This window comes from Pinus tabuliformis, chromosome 6, assembly GCF_031772625.1.
Source record: "Pinus tabuliformis cultivar Carrire ecotype Pingquan chromosome 6, CPIR1, whole genome shotgun sequence".
Taxonomy (NCBI): Eukaryota; Viridiplantae; Streptophyta; class Pinopsida; order Pinales; family Pinaceae; genus Pinus; species Pinus tabuliformis.
The window spans coordinates 613,765,398-613,785,372 of record NC_142292.1 but is presented as its reverse complement, the minus strand read 5'-3'; the positions used below and the strand labels follow the sequence as shown (position 1 = coordinate 613,785,372).

General features: G+C 40.0%; 1 protein-coding gene across 1 annotated transcript; it reads right to left on the bottom strand.

Moving 5' to 3' along the window:
- Positions 1-6,202: 6,202 nt before the first annotated feature.
- LOC149260082 (uncharacterized) lies at positions 6,203-18,230 on the bottom strand. Its single transcript, XM_089378802.1, has 3 exons — positions 17,579-18,230; positions 17,309-17,494; positions 6,203-6,908 (listed from the first exon to the last, which is right to left on the bottom strand). Exons 1-3 carry the CDS (start codon positions 18,044-18,046, stop codon positions 6,630-6,632), a joined length of 933 nt encoding a protein of 310 aa, XP_089234928.1. The 5' UTR covers positions 18,047-18,230; the 3' UTR covers positions 6,203-6,629.
- Between the last annotated feature and the right edge of the window lie 1,745 nt (positions 18,231-19,975).

Here is a 19,975-nt window from a genome sequence, read left to right as displayed (position 1 = left end):
TTGCAGGAAAAGGTGTTCATGCTCCATAACCAAGCAATCGAGTAAGTTAAAGTGCAATGGAAGCACTTTGGACTCGATGAAGTTACATGGGAGATGGTGGATCAGATGCGGGCCATGTGTCCTTCCTTGTTTGTCGATTGAGGCAAAGCAGCTTGACATGGTGGTTTGATATTTGCTTATGGTGGTTTGGTATTTGCTTTATGGTGGTTCAATATATGCTTTATGATGGTTTGATATATGCCATATGATGTTTTGATATGTGCTTAGATATGATGACTAGTATATGTTTGATATATGTTTTGGTATATGATTTGGCATATGTTTTGGTATCTATATTTATAGTGATGTTGCTATATGTACCCGTGTATGGATGTAAATACCATAACGAGTTGTGATATAAAGTTCCACTATGTGGTATGGGTGTTATGTCAATATGGTTTATGTTATTATGTTATTATGTTATGATGTGGTTATGTTATCATGTGGTTGGTTATGTTATTATGTTATTATGTTATCATGTGGTTATGTTATCATGTTATTATGGTATCATGTGGTTATGTTATCATGATGTTAAGATGACATATGAGTAGGCACTTGGCAGGATAATCATTGTAAATACCGTAATGAGTTGTGTTATAAAACTCCACTATACGGTATGTTGTCATGTTGTCATGATGTTTTCCTCTTGAGCAGATCTTTCATTGTAAATACTGCATTGAGTTGTGTTATAAAGCTCCATGAGCAGTATGTCTTCTTTCAACAGGTTGTTGAGGTATATGTGTGATTGAACATTGAGGACAATGTCCCCCGAGGGAGAGGGTTCTGTAACAACCCTGGTAAAAATTCCATGTAATCAAAGTTAAAAACAATAACCACAATCTATGGGACACTTATTCCACGCTGAACGTTGGGCAAGATATCTTAGGGGGTGTTCATTTGGTTGTTTATCGCTAACGAAATTGGCAAAGGCAATGGTTAAGGCATTAAAAGGCAAAAAGGCATTTTTTGCACATTTATTTATGAAAATAATGGAAATAAGGAGAAAAAAGAGGTGAAAGGTCATGGATTGCATGTGAGGAGAAAAATGAAGGAAAATAATAGAAAATGAAGAAAATAGAGGCCTCATTCATAAAAAGGCTTCTGAGGACTAGTTGGTAACCTTTTGTCAGTTTAGTGTTAGAGCTCTTTCATTATTCTCTCTCTCTCATACTCTTGGATACTTAGAGTTTTCTTGGAGCACTCTTGGAGGGTGTGGCATACTTGGATTCTTGGAAAAAGAAGGCAACAAAAAAATCATGAAAGCGCAAGAAGGCATCCGCATCAGCAACTACATCATATTTGCTTGCAGGTACCGAGTTGCATGTATGATTTCTTCACTAGTTTTGGCATGCATGGCATATGCATGTGGTTTCTTGGTTGTGATATGAGAATTGCATGGATCGACAGTGGCTTGCCTAGCGTTGTCATTTCCTATATAGCCATGGTAATTGTGGGTTTACTTTCATTGTTTGTTCTTGGTTGGATCTCATGTTTCCTTAGCTTAGGTTGAGTTATTAGTCCTAGAAGCCCTGGTTGAACAAACGCCCTGGAAGCCCTATAACAACTTGGGTTGAGTTACTAGTCCTGGAAGCCTTGGTTGGACAAACACTCTGGAAGCCCTTGGCGGGTTGAGTTACTAGTCCTGGAAACCTTGATTGGACAAACACTCTGAAAGCCCTGTATAAATTGTGGTTTGAGTTACTAGTTCTTGAAGCCTTGATTGGACAAACGCTCCAGAAGCCCTAGAAGGCTTGGATGGAGACCACTCTGATGATGGTTTTGTAATGTCCGACCGTGAGGTGAAATCACTGTTTGATGGGTTGAGGTGGATGGCCTCTGGAAGCCCTGGATGAGTTTGAATTGATGTGTTCTATGAGATCTCATATTCATGCTTGGAATATGGCACGGGGGTGAATCGCTGAAGAGAGATTTGGCTCAACGATTCCATGGTCGAGTGGAACGTGGTAGTCTCATCTCCGATTGGTTTATTGCATTCATTAATGAGAAATTCATTTCCTTGATTTTCATGTGAAAATGTACTGATGTATATATGGATTTTGATGGCTGATATATTTATGGTATTTATGTTCCTATTATGCTAGTTATATGTATATTTTGTGACAGCAACTATGTATGGCTCTCAGCGTGTTTTTACTTGTACATGAATGTGTCTATAACCTAATAGATGATAATGCAACAAATGGCATGAGGGAACAATGGTCCATAGCGATTGTCAAATAAGTATGACATCCCTACACTTAATTCTGTTATTTACACCTATAGGTTACATGTTGACAATATGTTCGATCAAATGTATGTCATGGCTAGTAGGGGTCTAGTTAAGGTCTTGTTGAGTTTATTGCTTTTGCTTCATTGTTTCCCTGTACCTTTCTTGATTTCAAGGTTTCATTCCATTCTGGGCAGTGGCCTGGGTTCTTGGCCTGAAAAAGTGGCTTAAATCTCGGGGTCGTTGGCACAAAACTGGCAATTTTGGTCAACAGTCGCTGGCAGGCAAGCCTATGAGAGCGACTTTGGGTCCTGGTCGTTCCCTTGCCCATAGCATGGGCGACTATGGCCTAAGAGGTCCAGAACAATAGTGGGACCCAGGGACAGGTTGTCTGAGTGGTTGACTTGTCCCCTGAGGGTTATGTTGATGATATTAGATAACTGTGTGTGATGTTCCGTCGATTCCATTTCCTTGAGGTCACATAGGAAATCGAATATGATCATAGTAACCTCTCGTCTCATGTTTACCCCAATTGGCATGGTTACTTGGGTGGATGTGGGAGGAGGGTGTTACAAATCTAGAGACATCACCATCTCCACCCTTGCAACCCAGGTAACAATTCTTCAGTGACTCCACCCAAAACCGAAAATCCAGAGTTCACTGAGTGTAATTGTTGGCCTGAAAACCAAGCATAGGTAGATGCCGTGGATACTCTTTTAATGGGAATCCAAAGGGACAAGGCCTCCACCCAAACTGGGAATCCAAGGAGCCTTTGATCTTCACCCAAAAGGAATCCATTGAACCCTCTTCCTCTGCTTGAAACCAAAATCCTCCTCTAGCAAAGTTTGTTAGAGAATCCAATGTTAGTTGTTGTAGCACTAAATTCCTCCACGCAACTCTCTTATTTTCTTTTTCAAGTTTTTGTAACCTGTGAAATTCCCTTATTACATACTACAAGCTCTCTTTATCTTTCTTGCTCTCGCTTGAAATTAGAAAAGCCTCCCTCCTACATTATTGTTGGTCAATTTTCTCCCTTGCTAGAGGTTCAAACCCTACCTTCGAATTCCTCTCTCCTTTGTTCTAGCTTGTGTAATTTCTGCACGTTGCCCCCATGAGAAATCTCCTCCTCATCCTGAGGTTCGAATGCCTCCCTTCATTGCTACCGATTATTCCAAAATTTACTTGACCAGTTAGAAGCAATCCTACCCGCCAATCCCCCCTTCTTTTAATCTTTGTCCTCTTCTTTGTGAACTTTTCCCAAGAAAGTAAGGGCTTGTCCTCCTTGGAGAAGTCCATACACTTCTTCCAAAAACCATTAATTTCTCAGTCAACTTTATAAAAAACTAAAACCATTTAGCCCAACACCTTTCATTAAATGGGCACTTCCTCCAAATTTCCCAAGAAACCTCCTCAACCCAGAGTTTTGAAATTTGTGTGCCTTTTCGCTCAGTCTGTTCACTGTGATTACATTTCACAATACTAATTATAAAATTATTTACAAATGTTTAGTAGAGGGAATTTAACAAAATGGGTTGTCATAATTATATTCATATTTGCAACAATAAAACCAGCTACATCTTAAGACATTCATCATAACTAACACCCTTAAAAGTAAAAATTGTCCTTCTGTGACTCTCAAGATATATGAACCATCACCATAAGAAACTAAGAAATAACTCAAAGAGAGTTAGACCTTCCACTACTAAGGGGTTTGAATCCCTATATTCTTGCACAACTATTACCCCTTCCTCTTGCCTAAAAGCTTCCTTGGATAGCTAGTCTAATTTTTATTAAAATTCTTGTATTTATGAGCAAAGGCATATCCTCAAAAAGGGCCCTTAAACCCATAATCCTTTCTACAATTGGCTCAAAACCAAGTTCTGAAGTTGGCTTTTAATTGCCTAGTCTATAGAAAATTTTGAGTCCCCCAAGACCTCACTTGTTTGTCTATTGCTATTTTGAGTAACATCCAAAACACAAAGAGCCTACTATTAGTACCAAACCTTGGACCATACTTTAATAAGAAATAATGAGAATTATTCAAAAAGAGTGTACCTTGAAAAACTTCATTGAAGAAGCCCCAAAGCTTGGTGTAATCAATCCTAGGGTCCTATATTCTTCGAATGGTTTGTTTGGGAGGTTTCTTGCCTTCTCCAAATGAAAGTCTTATTTGATGAGATAACCTTCCTACAATTGCTTCTTTCCTTATAAAAAGAAAATGGAGGTGGGCTTTGATCCACTTATGTGTGCACGGGTCATGAGACATTAATATAATCTATCTGGATGCAACCACACATTCAACCATCACCTCAAAGTGTCCCCATGGCTTCTAGGGTAAGTGGCCCTAATGAGAATTGAACCTTACTCGATAGTGAAAAGCCCCTCACTTTTCACCATTCTATCCAACCCTTTTGGGTAGGAGTGACTTATTAGTTATCCAACACAAATTGGAATATTGTAAGGGTAAGGTGCACCCTATACCATGGGTAAGGAGTGGCTTATTAGTTATCCAATACATTAGGATAGTTGCAAAACTTTCCAATGACCTAAGGAAATGTCTCACTAGAGGGATAACTTTACAATACATAAAAGGAGGGAATGACAATGGGCCCCTCCTTGCATCAAAATAATAAGTTTCCAACACTAGCCTTACAATCTTTAAGATAGAGAAGCCCTATTTTTGGAGGACCTAGGGGTCATTACTTTGATGCTCTTTTTTTCCCTAAAATACTTACACTGTGTCTCCTCATGGGGCCGCAGAGAGGTCGGCACAATGGGATGTTATCCTCTGCACCGGGATTGAAATCCCATAGGAGGACATCTTTGGCCTGTTGTGTTAAGGCTCAAGGAGTGGGCTCCCCCGCCCTTGTGGAGTTTCAACTCTTGCTAAGTCATATATTCCTAGTATATTTGGCTTATGGGCTGTTGAATATACTCTGCAGTGGCCAAGATTGATCTTGGGCCTTACCAGACTACTCCAACAAGTCACTGATTCACCACAGCAAAAAAAATACTTACACTATTTATGCCCATAGTGAAAATACATGGTATTCATAAAGCAAAGTAAGAAATAAAGTCATAAATTCATTTCACAATATACATTCATTTCTTTTCCACTAATGCAGGAAAAAATGAAAAAGCAAAATTTTGGAAAACAATATCAAGTTACACGTTCTTTCGAGCCACTGTTCTTGAATCCTAACACGACTGACGTTTCCTAATAAAAGCCACAATGCACATCTACACAGATTACAAAGCTCAAAAAACAATATCTTTGCATTAGAAGGTAGGTTACAAATTCCTTGAAAATTTCACGTTCAATTTTTTATTTTTTGTAGTATTTATACAAAGTTATTCAGAATCTTTTAGCTCAAGATGAGAATGTGAACACCTAATATATATCTCATGAAAACCTTAAACATGAAGTTGGCCCACTCAAAATCAAAATCCCACTCAAAGTGTGCTTTAAATAAAACACAAGATTTAAATTTAAATTTACACCTACAATCATGAAATCTCAACATGCTAACCATATTATCCAAAAGAGAAATTCATATAAACACTCTTCATCCAAAGCTCTATCTATTTTTAGTTAGACATTCACAGATTTTAGAAAGCTTTTCCTGCATCCCTATGTTGTTGAAATCGGAAAAGTATATCTCTATATTCTTTAGGAGTCATTCACCCCATTGCTGTCTTACATATCTCAGTTTTCGCTGGGAATTGAACGCAAATTAAATATACAGTAGATCCTCTTCTTCTCTTTCAAGTATGCTCTAAATCATATAACAAATTCAGGCAAATTCAGGTCAATCATACTTAAAATTCATGTTTATTTCAACTACCAGGGTTCACAATAATGATCATAAAGAGTTCTCTAAAGCCTTTACCATGATTAAATAGTGAACATAAGTTCAAATACCATAACTACCAACATCAATAAAAACATCTCTTCTTATATTTTACAGCATTACATTTTTCAGCGATTCCATCATGAGGAATGGCCTATTTCCTCCAAACTAACCAAAAGGAAACATATTACAATCTCCAGAAACAATAAATAGAATTGCGATGCCATCCTAACTGAACTTACAGATATAGTATTCTACAAGAATGGAACTTTTGCATGCCAATGGCTGCACCTAGATGCTGCACAGTGCAAACAATTTAACATACCCATATAGTAGTAATTACATTGCTGGTATTAAAACAAGTATGTTATTACTGTAGCAAACCTGAACATAGCAGCAAACCCGATTTTCAGGTCATGACATATTCTACACCTTTTCTTGAATTGCCAAATATATGAAACATACTGACCATTCCAAAGTCTCCCAAGCTTGACGATACCCGTCAGTCTAAATCAATCATATTGGCAAACCTTTTGCAGTGAACCGATGACCTTCAACTTATTTGAATCCAGGACAATTTTACAGTGAATATGTCTGCGGAACTTTTGTTTAACCAGTTTACCTAAAACATAAGCCTTCGACTGTATGCTAAATACAAGATCCAATGGAATGTCCCCATTTTCATTAGAACTGCTCAAGTTCCCACCTGCCCCATATAGAGGAACCTTCTCTCCTTCCACTACAATGTAGACAACACTGTGGCTCTTTCGTGATTGATAATATTCTTCCAACTGCAATAAACATTAAAAACATTTCAGTTCTCCAACCAATAGATGGAACCTTGACAAACTGCAATAAACATTAAAAACATTTCAGTTCTCCAACCAATAGATGGAACCTTGCATGTCAGAAATCTAGGTAATGTAAATACTAATAACAAAACCCCAACTTCTAACAGGCACATTCTTCACAGGAAATGACCATGCAGAACTCTAAGCTGCATAAGCATATTAATCCCATTAAACCAAAAACACCATGTGGTATTTCCCCAGTAAAATTTGAAGCAAATAGTATTGTCATGTGTGCTTTCTAACCATGCACTCGAGCAAGGAGTTGTCATTGATTGGTGGTGGGAGGCCTAAGACAAAGCTGGTAAAGGATGCCTGTCATGAGCAACCAATTGGCTAGAGGCAGATCGTGGGATTGATTCCTAGCCTGTCCTATTTTCAACATAGAATTAGAGTCAGGTGTTGTGTTTGATTGGTAGTGGCTGATGGCATGAGTAAAGTGAGGCTTGAGATGGCTTGTGGAAGATAGCAATCCACAGTACCTATCATGAGCGACAGCAATGGGTCAGTTCTGGGTTCAATTGCTACCCTGACCAACTTTGAATATGGTATCGGAGCCAGGTGCAGCAGTCAATTGGAAAATGGTGCCCATAATAAAGAATTCAGCCCGCACCTTGATCTCCAGTCTGTCCAATTTTCAACATTGTAAAGGGTAGCCAATGAGACATCTGGCCTGTTGTGATAAGGCTAGAAGGGTACCCATCCCCCAAGTGTGGGACCCTCACAGGTGTGTATACAGATGTCTTAGACCTTGCTAAGTCATAAGTTACCTACCTAGTGCTGGCTTGCAGGCTATTGGGACTGGAAAGGGTTTATACTGGAGTCAATTCAGTGCCTCCCACTAAATCCTTTTTTATAGAAAAAATATTATAAAGGGCATCCATCATGAAAAGGGCATGTAACTCAGTGGCATGGTAGAGAAGCCTGCCAGCCAGTTCAATGTCTCAATGTATCTTCTTCTATCCAATGCATCCATTAATATAGGTCACAATGAATCCTTTTCTACACAAGTCATCAATCCCATATGGATGAGGTGCCTTGCCCAGAATAAAAACCAATCTAAGAGGGATAAAACTTGTTCACTAACCTGTCCAGTTCTCAACATGGTATTAGAACCAGGTATTGTGGTTGATTGGTGGTTGCTAAAAGGCCTAAGCCAAAGTGTGGCTTCAGAGGGGCTGCAGAAGATAGCAATCCATACCTTGATTTCAAACTGGTCAAGGGTGCTTGTCATGAGCAATGGCCGGGGGCAGGTCCTGGATTCGATTCCTACCCTATCCAATGTGTATGTAGTATAAGAGCCAAGTGGTGTTTGATTGGTCAAAGGTGCAAAATGCAATCCATCCCTTGATTCCCAGACTATCCAATTTTCAACATGGCAAAAGGGTGCCTCATGAAAAAGGCATGTAGCTCTGTGGTATGGTTGATAAGCCTAGAGACAAGTCCATTTTTAACCAGAAACTCGGATATCCATTAATCTAGATTGCAAGGAATCCTCTTCTATGCAACGAATCCATTCATATAGGTTCCAATGAATTTTCATGTTAATTTTAGATAACAATGGTATGTTCTATGCTTAAGAGCAATTTACTTCAATTTTTCTTATTAGCCCAATATCAATTTCCAGATTAGCAATCACATTAACATGATAGTAAATGCAGATAGAACATAAATAAAAAGCAGAAAACAAGCCAAGACAAGAGGACACAATATTTGGCAGATGCCAAGGAAAAACCCCAATGTGAGGAAACCCTTTGATCAAGTCTTATTATTATTCTTCAAAAGTTCAGCAGAGAGAGAGAGAGTACAATATACAAAATTCACTTGCCCAAACACAGTGAAATCTGTCCAGTCAAACTGCAGTCAACAAGATGCCCTAACTAGAAAGTCGACGCTAGTAAACTTAGCAGAATTATTCCTCCAAATCAGCTCGGGAACCCAGTCAATTCGGCCTCCAAAAACAGTCCAAATTAGCCCGAAACAGTCCTAAAGGAATTGGTCAAACTTGGTCAACATACAGTCAAACCTGCGGTCAACACTGGTCAACCTGCCCAGAAATCCTCAAAACTTGTGCCAAAGAATGCGGCCTGCCCAAACAGAATTTATCCCAAGAAAATTGCAGGCAAACAAGGTCAAATGCTGCCCAGTCAACACTGGTCAAACTTCTGCAACTAGGTCAACACAAAAAACAGAAAGGTACAGTCAGCCCTTCACACGTGTGGAGAGAAGCTGCCCAGAAATCCATACAACCCAATCAGATGAGGAGAGAGAGAGATATGTGAGTGATGATGAGTGTCCAAATGAGGTAGATGCTCCTATTTATATGCAACGTTGAAGATGAAAAGACATGACTTTTGGGCTTTTGAGCCTACATTAGTTTGTTGGCCGACCTTGACAATTTGTCCATAAAAGAAATAAATTCATAATTCCGTTTGTACATGTCATAATGAGATGATCTTTAGATCAATCCTACACCTCTCGGAAAGAGGAATACAATAAAAATATCAGCTTCACCATATGAGTTGTCCAAGGTGGAGTTTGGCACTAGTTGCCAATTTTAATGCTCCCTCTCAACTAGGGAGAACTCCACATGCCAAATCATTTGTCAATTTGTACCATCTCTGACATCCCTGCTCTGCTCTGTTGAACCATGAAGAAATAATGAAAAAGAAATGATCGAGAGTGTGTCATACCACTCTCCACTGACCCGAAGTCAATCTCCAATGATTGAGTGTATCATACCACTCTCCACTAACCCGAAGTCGGTCTCCAATGATCGAGAGTGTATCATACCACTCTCCACTGACTTGAAGTCAGTCTCCATTGATCCTAGATCAATATTAAACATGCTAGCATAGGGAGTACAGTAGTACATGATGCATCCATCGGTAGTACTATGGTCTCTATCATCATTTCCCTACTCATTGGCCAGATGAGAGGTACTTCCCATGAGCCTCGGACTACATGGGTAGGATGTATCGACTGGAGAAGATGAACCACTCATCCTGCTCATATACCATAGGAGAAGGTGAACCACTCATCCTATGCATATATCAACCATCATGGGGTATCATAGCCGAAGGTGAACCACTCACCTTGTACACAGTGCACCACTAGGGGAAGGTGAACCACTCACCCTATGGTCGCTCATCACTCCAAGAAGTACCCAAGCCCGCCCCCCACCCCCCGTAGCTCCCAAAGCTCAATATCCAACTCAAACGGGACCCTCATAAGAAGGTCTCTCCACGACTCCAAGTCGTTCACGGAAGGTTAAGAATTTGACCTTCCTCAGGGGCTTCGTAAGAATATCTGTGCCCTGATCATTAGTCCCAATGTGATGGAGCCTTATTGCTCCTCGTTGTACAATATCCTGGATAAAGTGGTACCTGATATCAATATGCTTGGAGCGGTCATGAAACACGGGATTCTCAGAAAGACGAATCCCACTTTGGTTGTCACAAGAAATCACGGTGGTATCCAGCACATGTCCAAATATCTCACTAAAGAGCTTCCTCAACCAAACAGCTTCACAGAGGCCATACTAGCAGCAATATATTTGGCCTCGGCGATGGTCAAAGCAACCGGTTTCTGCTTCTTGCTCATCCAGGATATCGAAGAAGAACCTAGAGAGAAGCAACATCCCGATGTGCTCTTACGATCCACCACACTGCCAGCCCAGTCAGCGTCTAAATAACCATGGAGCCTCACATTCCTACCAGTGTATCTCAGTCCATAGGTGATTGTGCCCCGAAGATATCTCAGAAGATTCTTGGCAACAATCCAACGTATGTGATGAGGCTCGACCATAAACTGAGTCAATGTATTCACTGCAAAGCATATGTCCGAATGGAAGCTCACCAAGAACATTAGGACCCCCACAAGTTGACGATACTCAGAAGGATTTCCCAAATTGGGCCCAACAACACTTCCGCATAACTTCTTTAAGTTAAGTTCCATCAGAGTAGTCACTGACTTACAATCCACCATCCCAAATCTTTCAAGTAGCTTCACAATGTATTTTCCTTGAGAAAGGAAAATCTCACCTGCCTTTTGCCAGACCTCCAACCCTAGGAAATAATGCATCAGTCCTAGGTCCTTCATTTCAAACTTGGAAGCCAAATCCCCCTTGCATTGATGAATGAGAGGTTCTGCACCTGTTAGAAAGAGATCGTCCACATAAAGTAGCAAGATAAGAGGTTTGTCATTCTCAACCTTAAAATAAGGTTCGGATCAACTTCACTTCTTGTAAAACCTAGCTTCATCAGATAGTTGTCAATCCTCTCATACCAAGCCCAAGGATCTTGCTTCAACCCATAGAGGGCTTTCTTCAACCTACATACATCATACATGTGTCTAACGATCTTGAACTTCGAACCCCTCGATCTATTCTACATAGACTTCCTCCTTAATTGAACCATGCAAGAAGGTGATTTTTACATCCATCTAGTGTAGGTTCCATCCTTGCGAGGCAGCAAGGGATATAATCGAACAGATGGTGGTATATTGGGCAACTGGTGCAAATATCTCATCGTAGTCCATAACTTCCTTTTGAGAGAAGCCTAGAGCAACAAACCTGGCCTTGAACTTTTCAGCACTTCCATCAGCTCCATGCTCGATCTTGTAGAGCCATTTCAAGGTGACAACGGATTTGTCCTTGGGTCTAGGGACCACATCCCAGACATCATTCTTCATAATCAACTTGTACTCTTCGTTCATAGCATCCTTCCAAACTTGGTGCTTCACAGCTTCTTTGAATGTGTAAGCCTCAGATTGAACAATGGTGTTCATGGCAACTAAGTACCCTTGGTACCTATTTGGCTTCTTACTTTCACGAAAAGTTCCCCTTGGAGCAATATGATTCTCGACATCTTCGAGAGTTTCCCTAAGCCATGAGGGTCTCCTTTTTTAGGAAGAGGGCTCATGAGGAGGTTGATCAATGGGATCCATTGGTCCTTCAACATCGGCCATCGGCTCATCCTGCGGTTCTCCCTTTTTTCCTGTATCAACTTCTTTGTCCTTCCTTGGAATAGGAAGGTTACTAATCTTCCCAAGGGCAACATCTTCATCGAAGGTGACATCATGACTTATTTCCACTTCTCTTTGACCAGGCACATAGATTCTATATGCCTTAGAAGTTTCACTGTAGTCCACAAATGTTCCTTTCTTCCCAGATGCATCCAATTTGCTTCTCTTTTCTTTCGGCACATGAAAATACACAGGGCTACCAAAAATTCTAAAATGAGAAACATCAGGTTTCTTACCGGTGAAAACTTCTTCGAGAGTTTTGGAGTCCAACGCTTGATGAGGGCATCTATTTTGAATATACACGGCAGTGTTGGCAGCTTCTGCCCATAAGAACTTCGGAAGGCTTTGATCATGAAGCATGGCACGAGTGGCTTCTATAATGGAACGATTCTTTCTTTCAGCTACTCCATTTTGCTCGAAAGTATATGCAGTAGTAGTCTCCCTCTTAAAGCCATCTTCTCTACAATAGTCATTGAACTCATTTGATTCATATTCGGTTCCATTATCGGTCCTCAATATTTTGATCTTCTTCCCTATTTGATTTTCGACCAAGGTTTTGAAAGAATAGAACCATGTGAACACTTCGTCCTTCTTCTTCAAGAAATAAATCCAAGTTTTGCGAGAGAACTCATCCACAAAGATAGCATAATATAGATATCCTCCCAAAGATGTCACGGGCATCATCCCAATAGATCAGAATGAACCAATTGCAAAATGTCAGTAGTCTTGCTATCACTTGAGGGGAATGGTCCCCTTGTATGTTTTCCTTCGGCACATCCCTGACAAACACCTTCATGCTCTACTTTAAATTCAGGCATACCTTTCACCATCTTCCTCACATTGGATAGAGCCTTATAATGAAGATGAGAAAACCTCCAGTGCCATAATTCGGATTGAAGAGATGTGTCACAAGACATAGCTCCTAATCGACTTCCTCCAACTTGATATAAGATGTCAACCCTAAATCCAAGAGTAAATGCTTCTTTAAAATTTCTTTTCCAAACACGTACCTTTCCATCAATGAATGCCACCTTGAATCCTTTGTCTTCCATTGCCGAGATAGATATCAGGTTCTTTTTTAGATCAAGTACATATAGTACTTCTTGTAGATGAATGGTGTTACCTTGATTCAATTGAAAAGTAACATTCCCAACTCCCTTCACAAGATAGGTGGCATTGTCTCCAAGAATCATTTCCAAATTTGTATCATTTTCTATCAGATTTGAAAGAGATTCCTTATACCCAATGAAGTGCCTTGAGGCACCACTATCAATCAACCAATTTCCTAAGGTATCCAATGGAGAGGCAATAGAAAGGGCAGATATAAGATAAAATTCTTTTTACTTGTTATCTACAACATTAGATTCATCATACCTGGAGTTTTTTGATCTTTTGGGAGTCGACCATTTCCATGTTGAGTAGCAGGAGCATTCCTTTTTCCTTTGTTGAATCTGTCATTCCTTTGATTGTTGTTTCCCCAGAAATTGTTGTGGTTGTTGTCATCATCCTGAGGTGTATCCCTTCTATTAGGGCACTCCCTAACATAGTGGCCAGACCTGTTACAAATGAAGCATCTTCCCTTCCTTCCATCTTTGAATCCCAATCTTCCTTGACATTGCTTCTTTAAACCTGCATTGTTCTTCTTTTTAGCATGAGCGGAGAATGCAGTAAGTTCATTCCTATTTTAAGGCATGTCTCTCTCCATCATCTTTGTTTCTTCTTGAGTGCATCTAGTCAACAATTCATCAAAACTTGGAATCCTGTCATTGTTGAGGATAGTAGTGTTGAACACATGCCATTCACGAGGGAGACCTCCAAGGGCAATGAGAGTGAGCTCCCTATTAGCAATAACTTCTCCAATTGAAAGAAGATCATTTTTTATCTCAGTAATCCTCATGAAGTAGGATTGGATATCTTCACCTCTTCCCTTCTTTATGTCCTTCAACTTGTTTTTGAGAAAGAGGACTTGGTTTGCATTGCTAACTTTGAACATGCCAACCAACCTGTCATACATCTCCTTAGATGTGTTCAAATCGGAGATGTATGCAACCAAATGCTTGTTAATAGAATCATTAGCTTTGACTTCATCTTTCTTGCATTTTGTCTTAGCGGCAGTCGGTGCATTTGAAGGAGGTTCGGTGATCTTTCCCTGCACATAGTCCATAATATCCTGCTCTTCCAAAGTCAAATCAAGAGACAACTTCCATGCATGATAATCAGACTTATCATTGAGTTTGTCATCAGGTTTGAAGTAAGATGCGGAGGCCAGTGAATCTTGTCTTTGTCCAACAAATCTCAGTGATTGCTCTTTTTCACCTTTGCTTGGGCTTTGTCTTTACCTCAACTTTGATACCATGTTAATTTTAGATAACAATGTTATGTTCTATGCTTAAGAGCAATTTACTTCAATTTTTCTTATTAGCCCAATATCAATTTCCAGATTAGCAATCACATTAACATGATAGTAAATGCAAATAGAACATAAATAAAAAGCAGAAGACAAGCCAAGACAAGAGGACACAATATTTGGCAGATGCCAGGGAAAAACCCCAATGTGGGGAAACCCTTTGATCAAGTCTTCTTATTATTCTTCAAAAGTTCAACAAAGAGAGAGAGTACAATATACAAAATTCACTTGCCCAAACACAGGCAAATCTGTCCAATCAACGAAATGCCCTAACCAGAAAGTTAGCGTTGGTCAACTGAGCAGAATTATTCCTCCAAATCAGCTCGGGCAAACCCAGTCAATTCGGCCTCCAAAAACAATCCAAATTGGCCTAAAACAGTCCTGAAGAAATCGGTCAAACTTGGTCAACGCACAGTCAAACCTACAGTGAAAGGACTTGTGGTCAATGTTGGTCAACCTGCCCAGAAATCCTCAAAATCTGTGCCAAACAATGCGGCCTACCCAAACAAAATTTCTCCCAAGAAAACCACAGTCAAACAAGGTCAAGCGTTGCCCCGCCAATGTTGGTCAAACTTGTTGCAACTAGGTCAACACAGAAAACAAAAAGGTACAATCAGCCCTTCGCACGTGTGGAGAGAAACAACCCAGATGTCTGTACGACCCAATCAAATGAGGAGAGAGATATATGAGTGATGACAAGTGTCCAAATGAGGTAGATGCTCGTTTTATTTATATGCAACATTGAAGATAAAAAGACATGACTTTTGGGCTTCTAAGCCTACGTTAGTTTGTTAGCCGGCCTTGACAATTTGTCCATAAAAGAAATAAATTCATAATTCCATTTGTACAATGTTAGAATGAGATGATCTTTAGATCAATCCTACACATCTCGGAAAGAGGAATCCAATAAAAATATCAGCTTCATCATATGAGCTGTCCAAGGTGGAGTTTGGCCCTAGTTGCCAATTTTAACACTTCATCTATACAATTCACCAATGTAGAATGGATGAGATGCCTTGCCCACAATAAAAGGCAATCTAAGAGGAACTGAACTAGTGCGCTGGTCTCTCCAATTTTCCCACATAATATTGGAACCAGGTATTTTGAATGATTGGTGGTGGCTAGAAGGCTTAAGCCAAAGAGCAGCTTGAGAGGCACAGTGGAAGATAGCAATCCACACCTTGATGTCAACTGGTCAAGTGTCTGTCATGAGATATGGCTGGGGGGTAGGTCCTGGATTTGATTCCTCCCCTGCCCAATTTGCATGTGGTATTAGAGTCAAGTGAAAGTGTGAATTGATGTGTAGTGGAAGATAGAAATCCACACCTTGATGTCAAACTGGACAAGGGTGTCCATCATGAGCAATGGCCAGGGGCAGGTCCTGGATTTGATTCCTACCCTGTCCAATTTGCATGTGATATTAGAGCCAAGTAGTGGTTGATTGGTAAAGAATGCAAAATGCAATCCACCCCTTGATTCCCAACCTATCCAATTTTCATTATGGTAAAAGGACAGCTGTTATGAAAAAGACATGTACCTCACGTTATGGTTGAGTAGCCTCCCAGTGAGTCAAATTTTTACCAGAAACTTGGATATCCGTTAATCTAGATCACAATGAATCGTCTTCTATACCACGCATCCATTCGTATAGGTCCCAATGAATCTTCATCTATATAATTCATCAATGTGGTATGGATGAGGGGCCTTGGCCACAATAAAAAGCAATCTGAGAGGGACTAGACTTGTGCACTAGTCTCTCCAGTTTTCAACATGATATTAGAACCAGGTATTTTGATTGATCGGTGGTGGCTAGGAGGCCTAAGCCAAAGTGTGGCTTGAGAGTTGCTGTGGAAGATAGCAACCTACACCTTGATGTCAAACTTGTCATGGGTGCCTGACATGGGCAATTGGCAGGGACTGGTCCTGGATTCAATTCCTACCCTGTTAGATTTAGCATATGGTATTCTAACAACGAATTGTGACTGATAGGTGGTGGTGGCTAGAAGGTCTGAGCCAAAGTGTGGCTTGAGAGAAGCTGTGGAGGAATATAGCAATCCACAGTTTGATGTCAAACTGGTCAAGGGTGCTTGTCATGAGCAATGGCCAGGGTCAGGTCCTAGATTCATTGCCTACCCTGTTCAATTTTGCATACGGTATTAGAGCCAGGTGTGGTAATTAATTGGTAAAAGGTGCAAAATGCAATCCACCCCTTGATTCTGAGCCTATTCAATTTTCAAAGTGGTAAAGGTTGCCTGTCATGAAAAAGGCGTATAGCCAAGTAGCATGGTTGAGTAACCTGCCAGCCAGTCCAATTTTACCAGATTCTTGGATATCCCTTAATCTAGCTCATAATGAATCCTCTTCTATACAATGCAGCCAGTCATATACGTCCCAATGAATCTTCTTCTATATAGTTCATTAATATGTTATTAGAGACATGTTTAATAGTTGGTTGGTAAAGAGTGCCTCACATAAAAAATGCAATCCACACCTTCATTGAATGATTCCCAGTCTGTCCAATTTTCAACATGGTAAAGGTTGCCTATCATGAAAAGGGCGTGTAGCTCAGTGGTATAATAGAGCAGCCTGCCAGCTAGTCCAATTTTTACCAGAAACTTGGATATCCATTAATCTAGGTCGCAGTGATACCTCTTCTATACAATGAATCCATTGATATAGGTCCCAATGAATCTTCTTCTATATAATTTATCAATATGGTACGGATGTGGTGCTTGCCCCCAATAAAAAGAAGTCTAACAGGAGCAACACACATGCATTAAGCTGTCCAATTTTCAACATAGTATTAAAACCAGGTATCGTGGAAGACTCGTGGTGGCTAGAAAACACAATCTACCATGATAAACCAAAAAATAACTTGTTTTCACTCAAAGTACAAGTCTTTTCTACTGACCTGACCCGTAGCTACCGACAGCTGGCTGTACATAAGATTCACAGGAGTGGAGACCACATGAATTCCGAAAAACTTGGCAGGATTGTATACCCCGAGCTTCAGAGTGGAATTCGCTGACATCATTATCGTGGGCACACCAGTCTCATCAGCTCCCTCGTCAACATGGAAGTAGCTGAAGAGAATACTCTGCCAACCAAAAAAACAAAACAGTTAACAACCCACCTGGGAATCGACCCAAGGACTTCTCCTTTCACAACATTTAACACTAACCTTCAGGGTAATCTGGGGCTTGTAGGGACGGCTGGCGCCCCACAATGCCAGACAGAAAATGGCAAAAAGCAGAGCAAAACACGATACAAAGAGCAGGGCATGACAACGACGCGGCCAGATCTTTCTGCCGCCGGAATCATCGTCGCGGAACGCTTCCTCTGCGATGGCATTGGCCTGAGGCCACTTAGTTCTACTGTGATTTTCGTCGGGGATGACCTTGCTCCAAAAATGGGTGCCCGAGGAAGTCCTCGAGTGGCGCCCTGACAGCGACGCCGACACCGACCGGTGCGAGGGAGAGCCGAGGGGAGTGAAATTAGCGGAGTGAATGGAGAAGGGCGTCTTGTCGCCATCGGGCAACGAGTCCCTCGACGTTGGGCTCTGCACGAAGTAGAGAGGCCTCCGCGGCGTCGACGCTGACGATGCCCCCATGCTCGTCACCTCCGACTCCGACTTCGCATGAAAATGCATTTTCGCAATATTCCCCGACCCAGCTTCGAATCCCCTCGTCGCCTATGGCACTGGTAAATACGACGGTCTAACTGCTGAAGTGTTCGATTTCAACCCCCTGATGTGTTGTTTTGATTTTACAGAGCGAGAAGTCAATTTGATGACGACTCTGGAGCCTCGGTTGCAATTATTTGTGTGTGGCGGGTAAATACAGGCCTGAGTCTCGGAACGAATCTAGAGCCGAACCTCCAGCTCATCCGTTCCGGGAAGTGACAAAACCCTGGATTCTGTTCTATGTATTAATGAAAAGAGTATACGTACGTGACGTGTAAGTTTGTGGTTGGCTATGGGGTCCAAAAGGTAATCCTCGGTACTGAACCATCACCACAAGTTGGAATAAAGTTTTATTTATGAAAATTTGGCATAAAGTTTTATCATTTATGATAATTTGATGACACTGAAACTTTCATCACATTTTTTGTTTAATGATAACTAATTTTGAAATGGTTTTGGAAAGATGATCTTTTTTGCTACAAGATTACTTTATTACATAAAAGTGCTTTTTATTTGTCTAAGCTACCACATCAAAAGGGTGAGATATAGTCAAGATCACTTTTTTAAAGAGGCAACACAAGCACTATCATTCATGATGGCACTCATTGATATCAATATGAGAGCTTGATGGCACTCATTGATATCAATATGAGAGTTAGTTTATTTATAGTTATTTATTTATTTATTTATTTGGACGAAACTTAAGATCAAATTTAATGGCTACCATTATAACATTAAGAGTATATTTAATAGTTCATAAGTCAAAAATAGAAGGAATTTATGACTTAGCAAGATCTGAGACTCCATGAGGGTGGGGGAACCTACTCCTTGAGCCTTATTACAACAAGCAATGTCCCCCTAAAAATTTGAAACTGAGTGGGGGATAACATCCTATTGTATCAATAATTAACACAATGCACTTATATTCTACTAAGTCATTACTACAAAGAACATTATTTCCTTAAAACCACCTTTTCAAGGGGTGAACCATTAACACATAACTTTTGGTTGGCTAAGTTGTTGCAACAAGGGTTGTGATCTTGGGAGGGTCACTTTTAAGGGGGAAAACATTAACACGGGCACTTTCATTTAGCTATGTTGGGATGATAGAGTGTATTTTTTCATAAAAATAACTTTCATCCACAAAATTATCATGATATAGGGCACTTTCATTCAACAAACTTATTACAACATGGGGCTATTCCTAGCCTAGTGTCACTCTTTTTTATGGTGCGTCGTTAATAGAAGCTTTTTCATTCAACTAAGTTGCCATGACCACGGGTGTTATCACATTGATCGCTTTTTAATAGGGAAATCATTAACAAAATTACTTTTGTTTGACCAAGTTATCATGACAAGTGACAACATTTCATCAAAATATCTCATCAATATGACAACCATTAATAAAAGCACTTTTGTCTAAGAAGTTTCTATAATAGGGATATTATTATTTCATTATCACTTTTTAGGAATTGAAAAATTAACACAATATTTTTATTTGATTATGTTACATGTTATTTAGTTGTATTGAGAGATATATTTTACACCCCAGTATCAGTATCAAGGTGGTGTGTGATTATGTGTGTGTTTAACCTCGAGTTGACACATGTTCTTTTTAAAATAAAAGTACAATATTCTCTAAATAAAAATATGAAGTCAGCTATAATAAATAATAATAATAATGAATATACATGTTTGGTTAGTTGTAATTATCTCATTGCGTTCATTGGGTTAGTTTATATTACAACTCGGTAGGAAGGAGATACAAATATCCTTCACTATGTAATTTTATAACAAATTTAGAGAGATAAAACTAGCAATTGCACCAGATGTTGCAAAGGAAACATCGTAAGGCATAAATTCGAGAAGAACCATGACATATAAAAGATCACTGAA

What these genes read in the sequence shown, in the direction of transcription:
- LOC149260082 (XM_089378802.1), bottom strand. Translation starts at nt 18,046, where the DNA reads ATGCATTTTCATGCGAAGTCGGAGTCGGAGGTGACGAGCATGGGGGCA. An exon ending in AGCCCCAGATTACCCTGAAG is followed by an intron (nt 17,495 to 17,578) that starts GTTAGTGTTAAA and finishes TTTGGTTGGCAG; the next exon opens with AGTATTCTCTTCAGCTACTT. An exon ending in TGTCGGTAGCTACGGGTCAG is followed by an intron (nt 6,909 to 17,308) that starts GTCAGTAGAAAA and finishes TGTTTATTGCAG; the next exon opens with TTGGAAGAATATTATCAATC.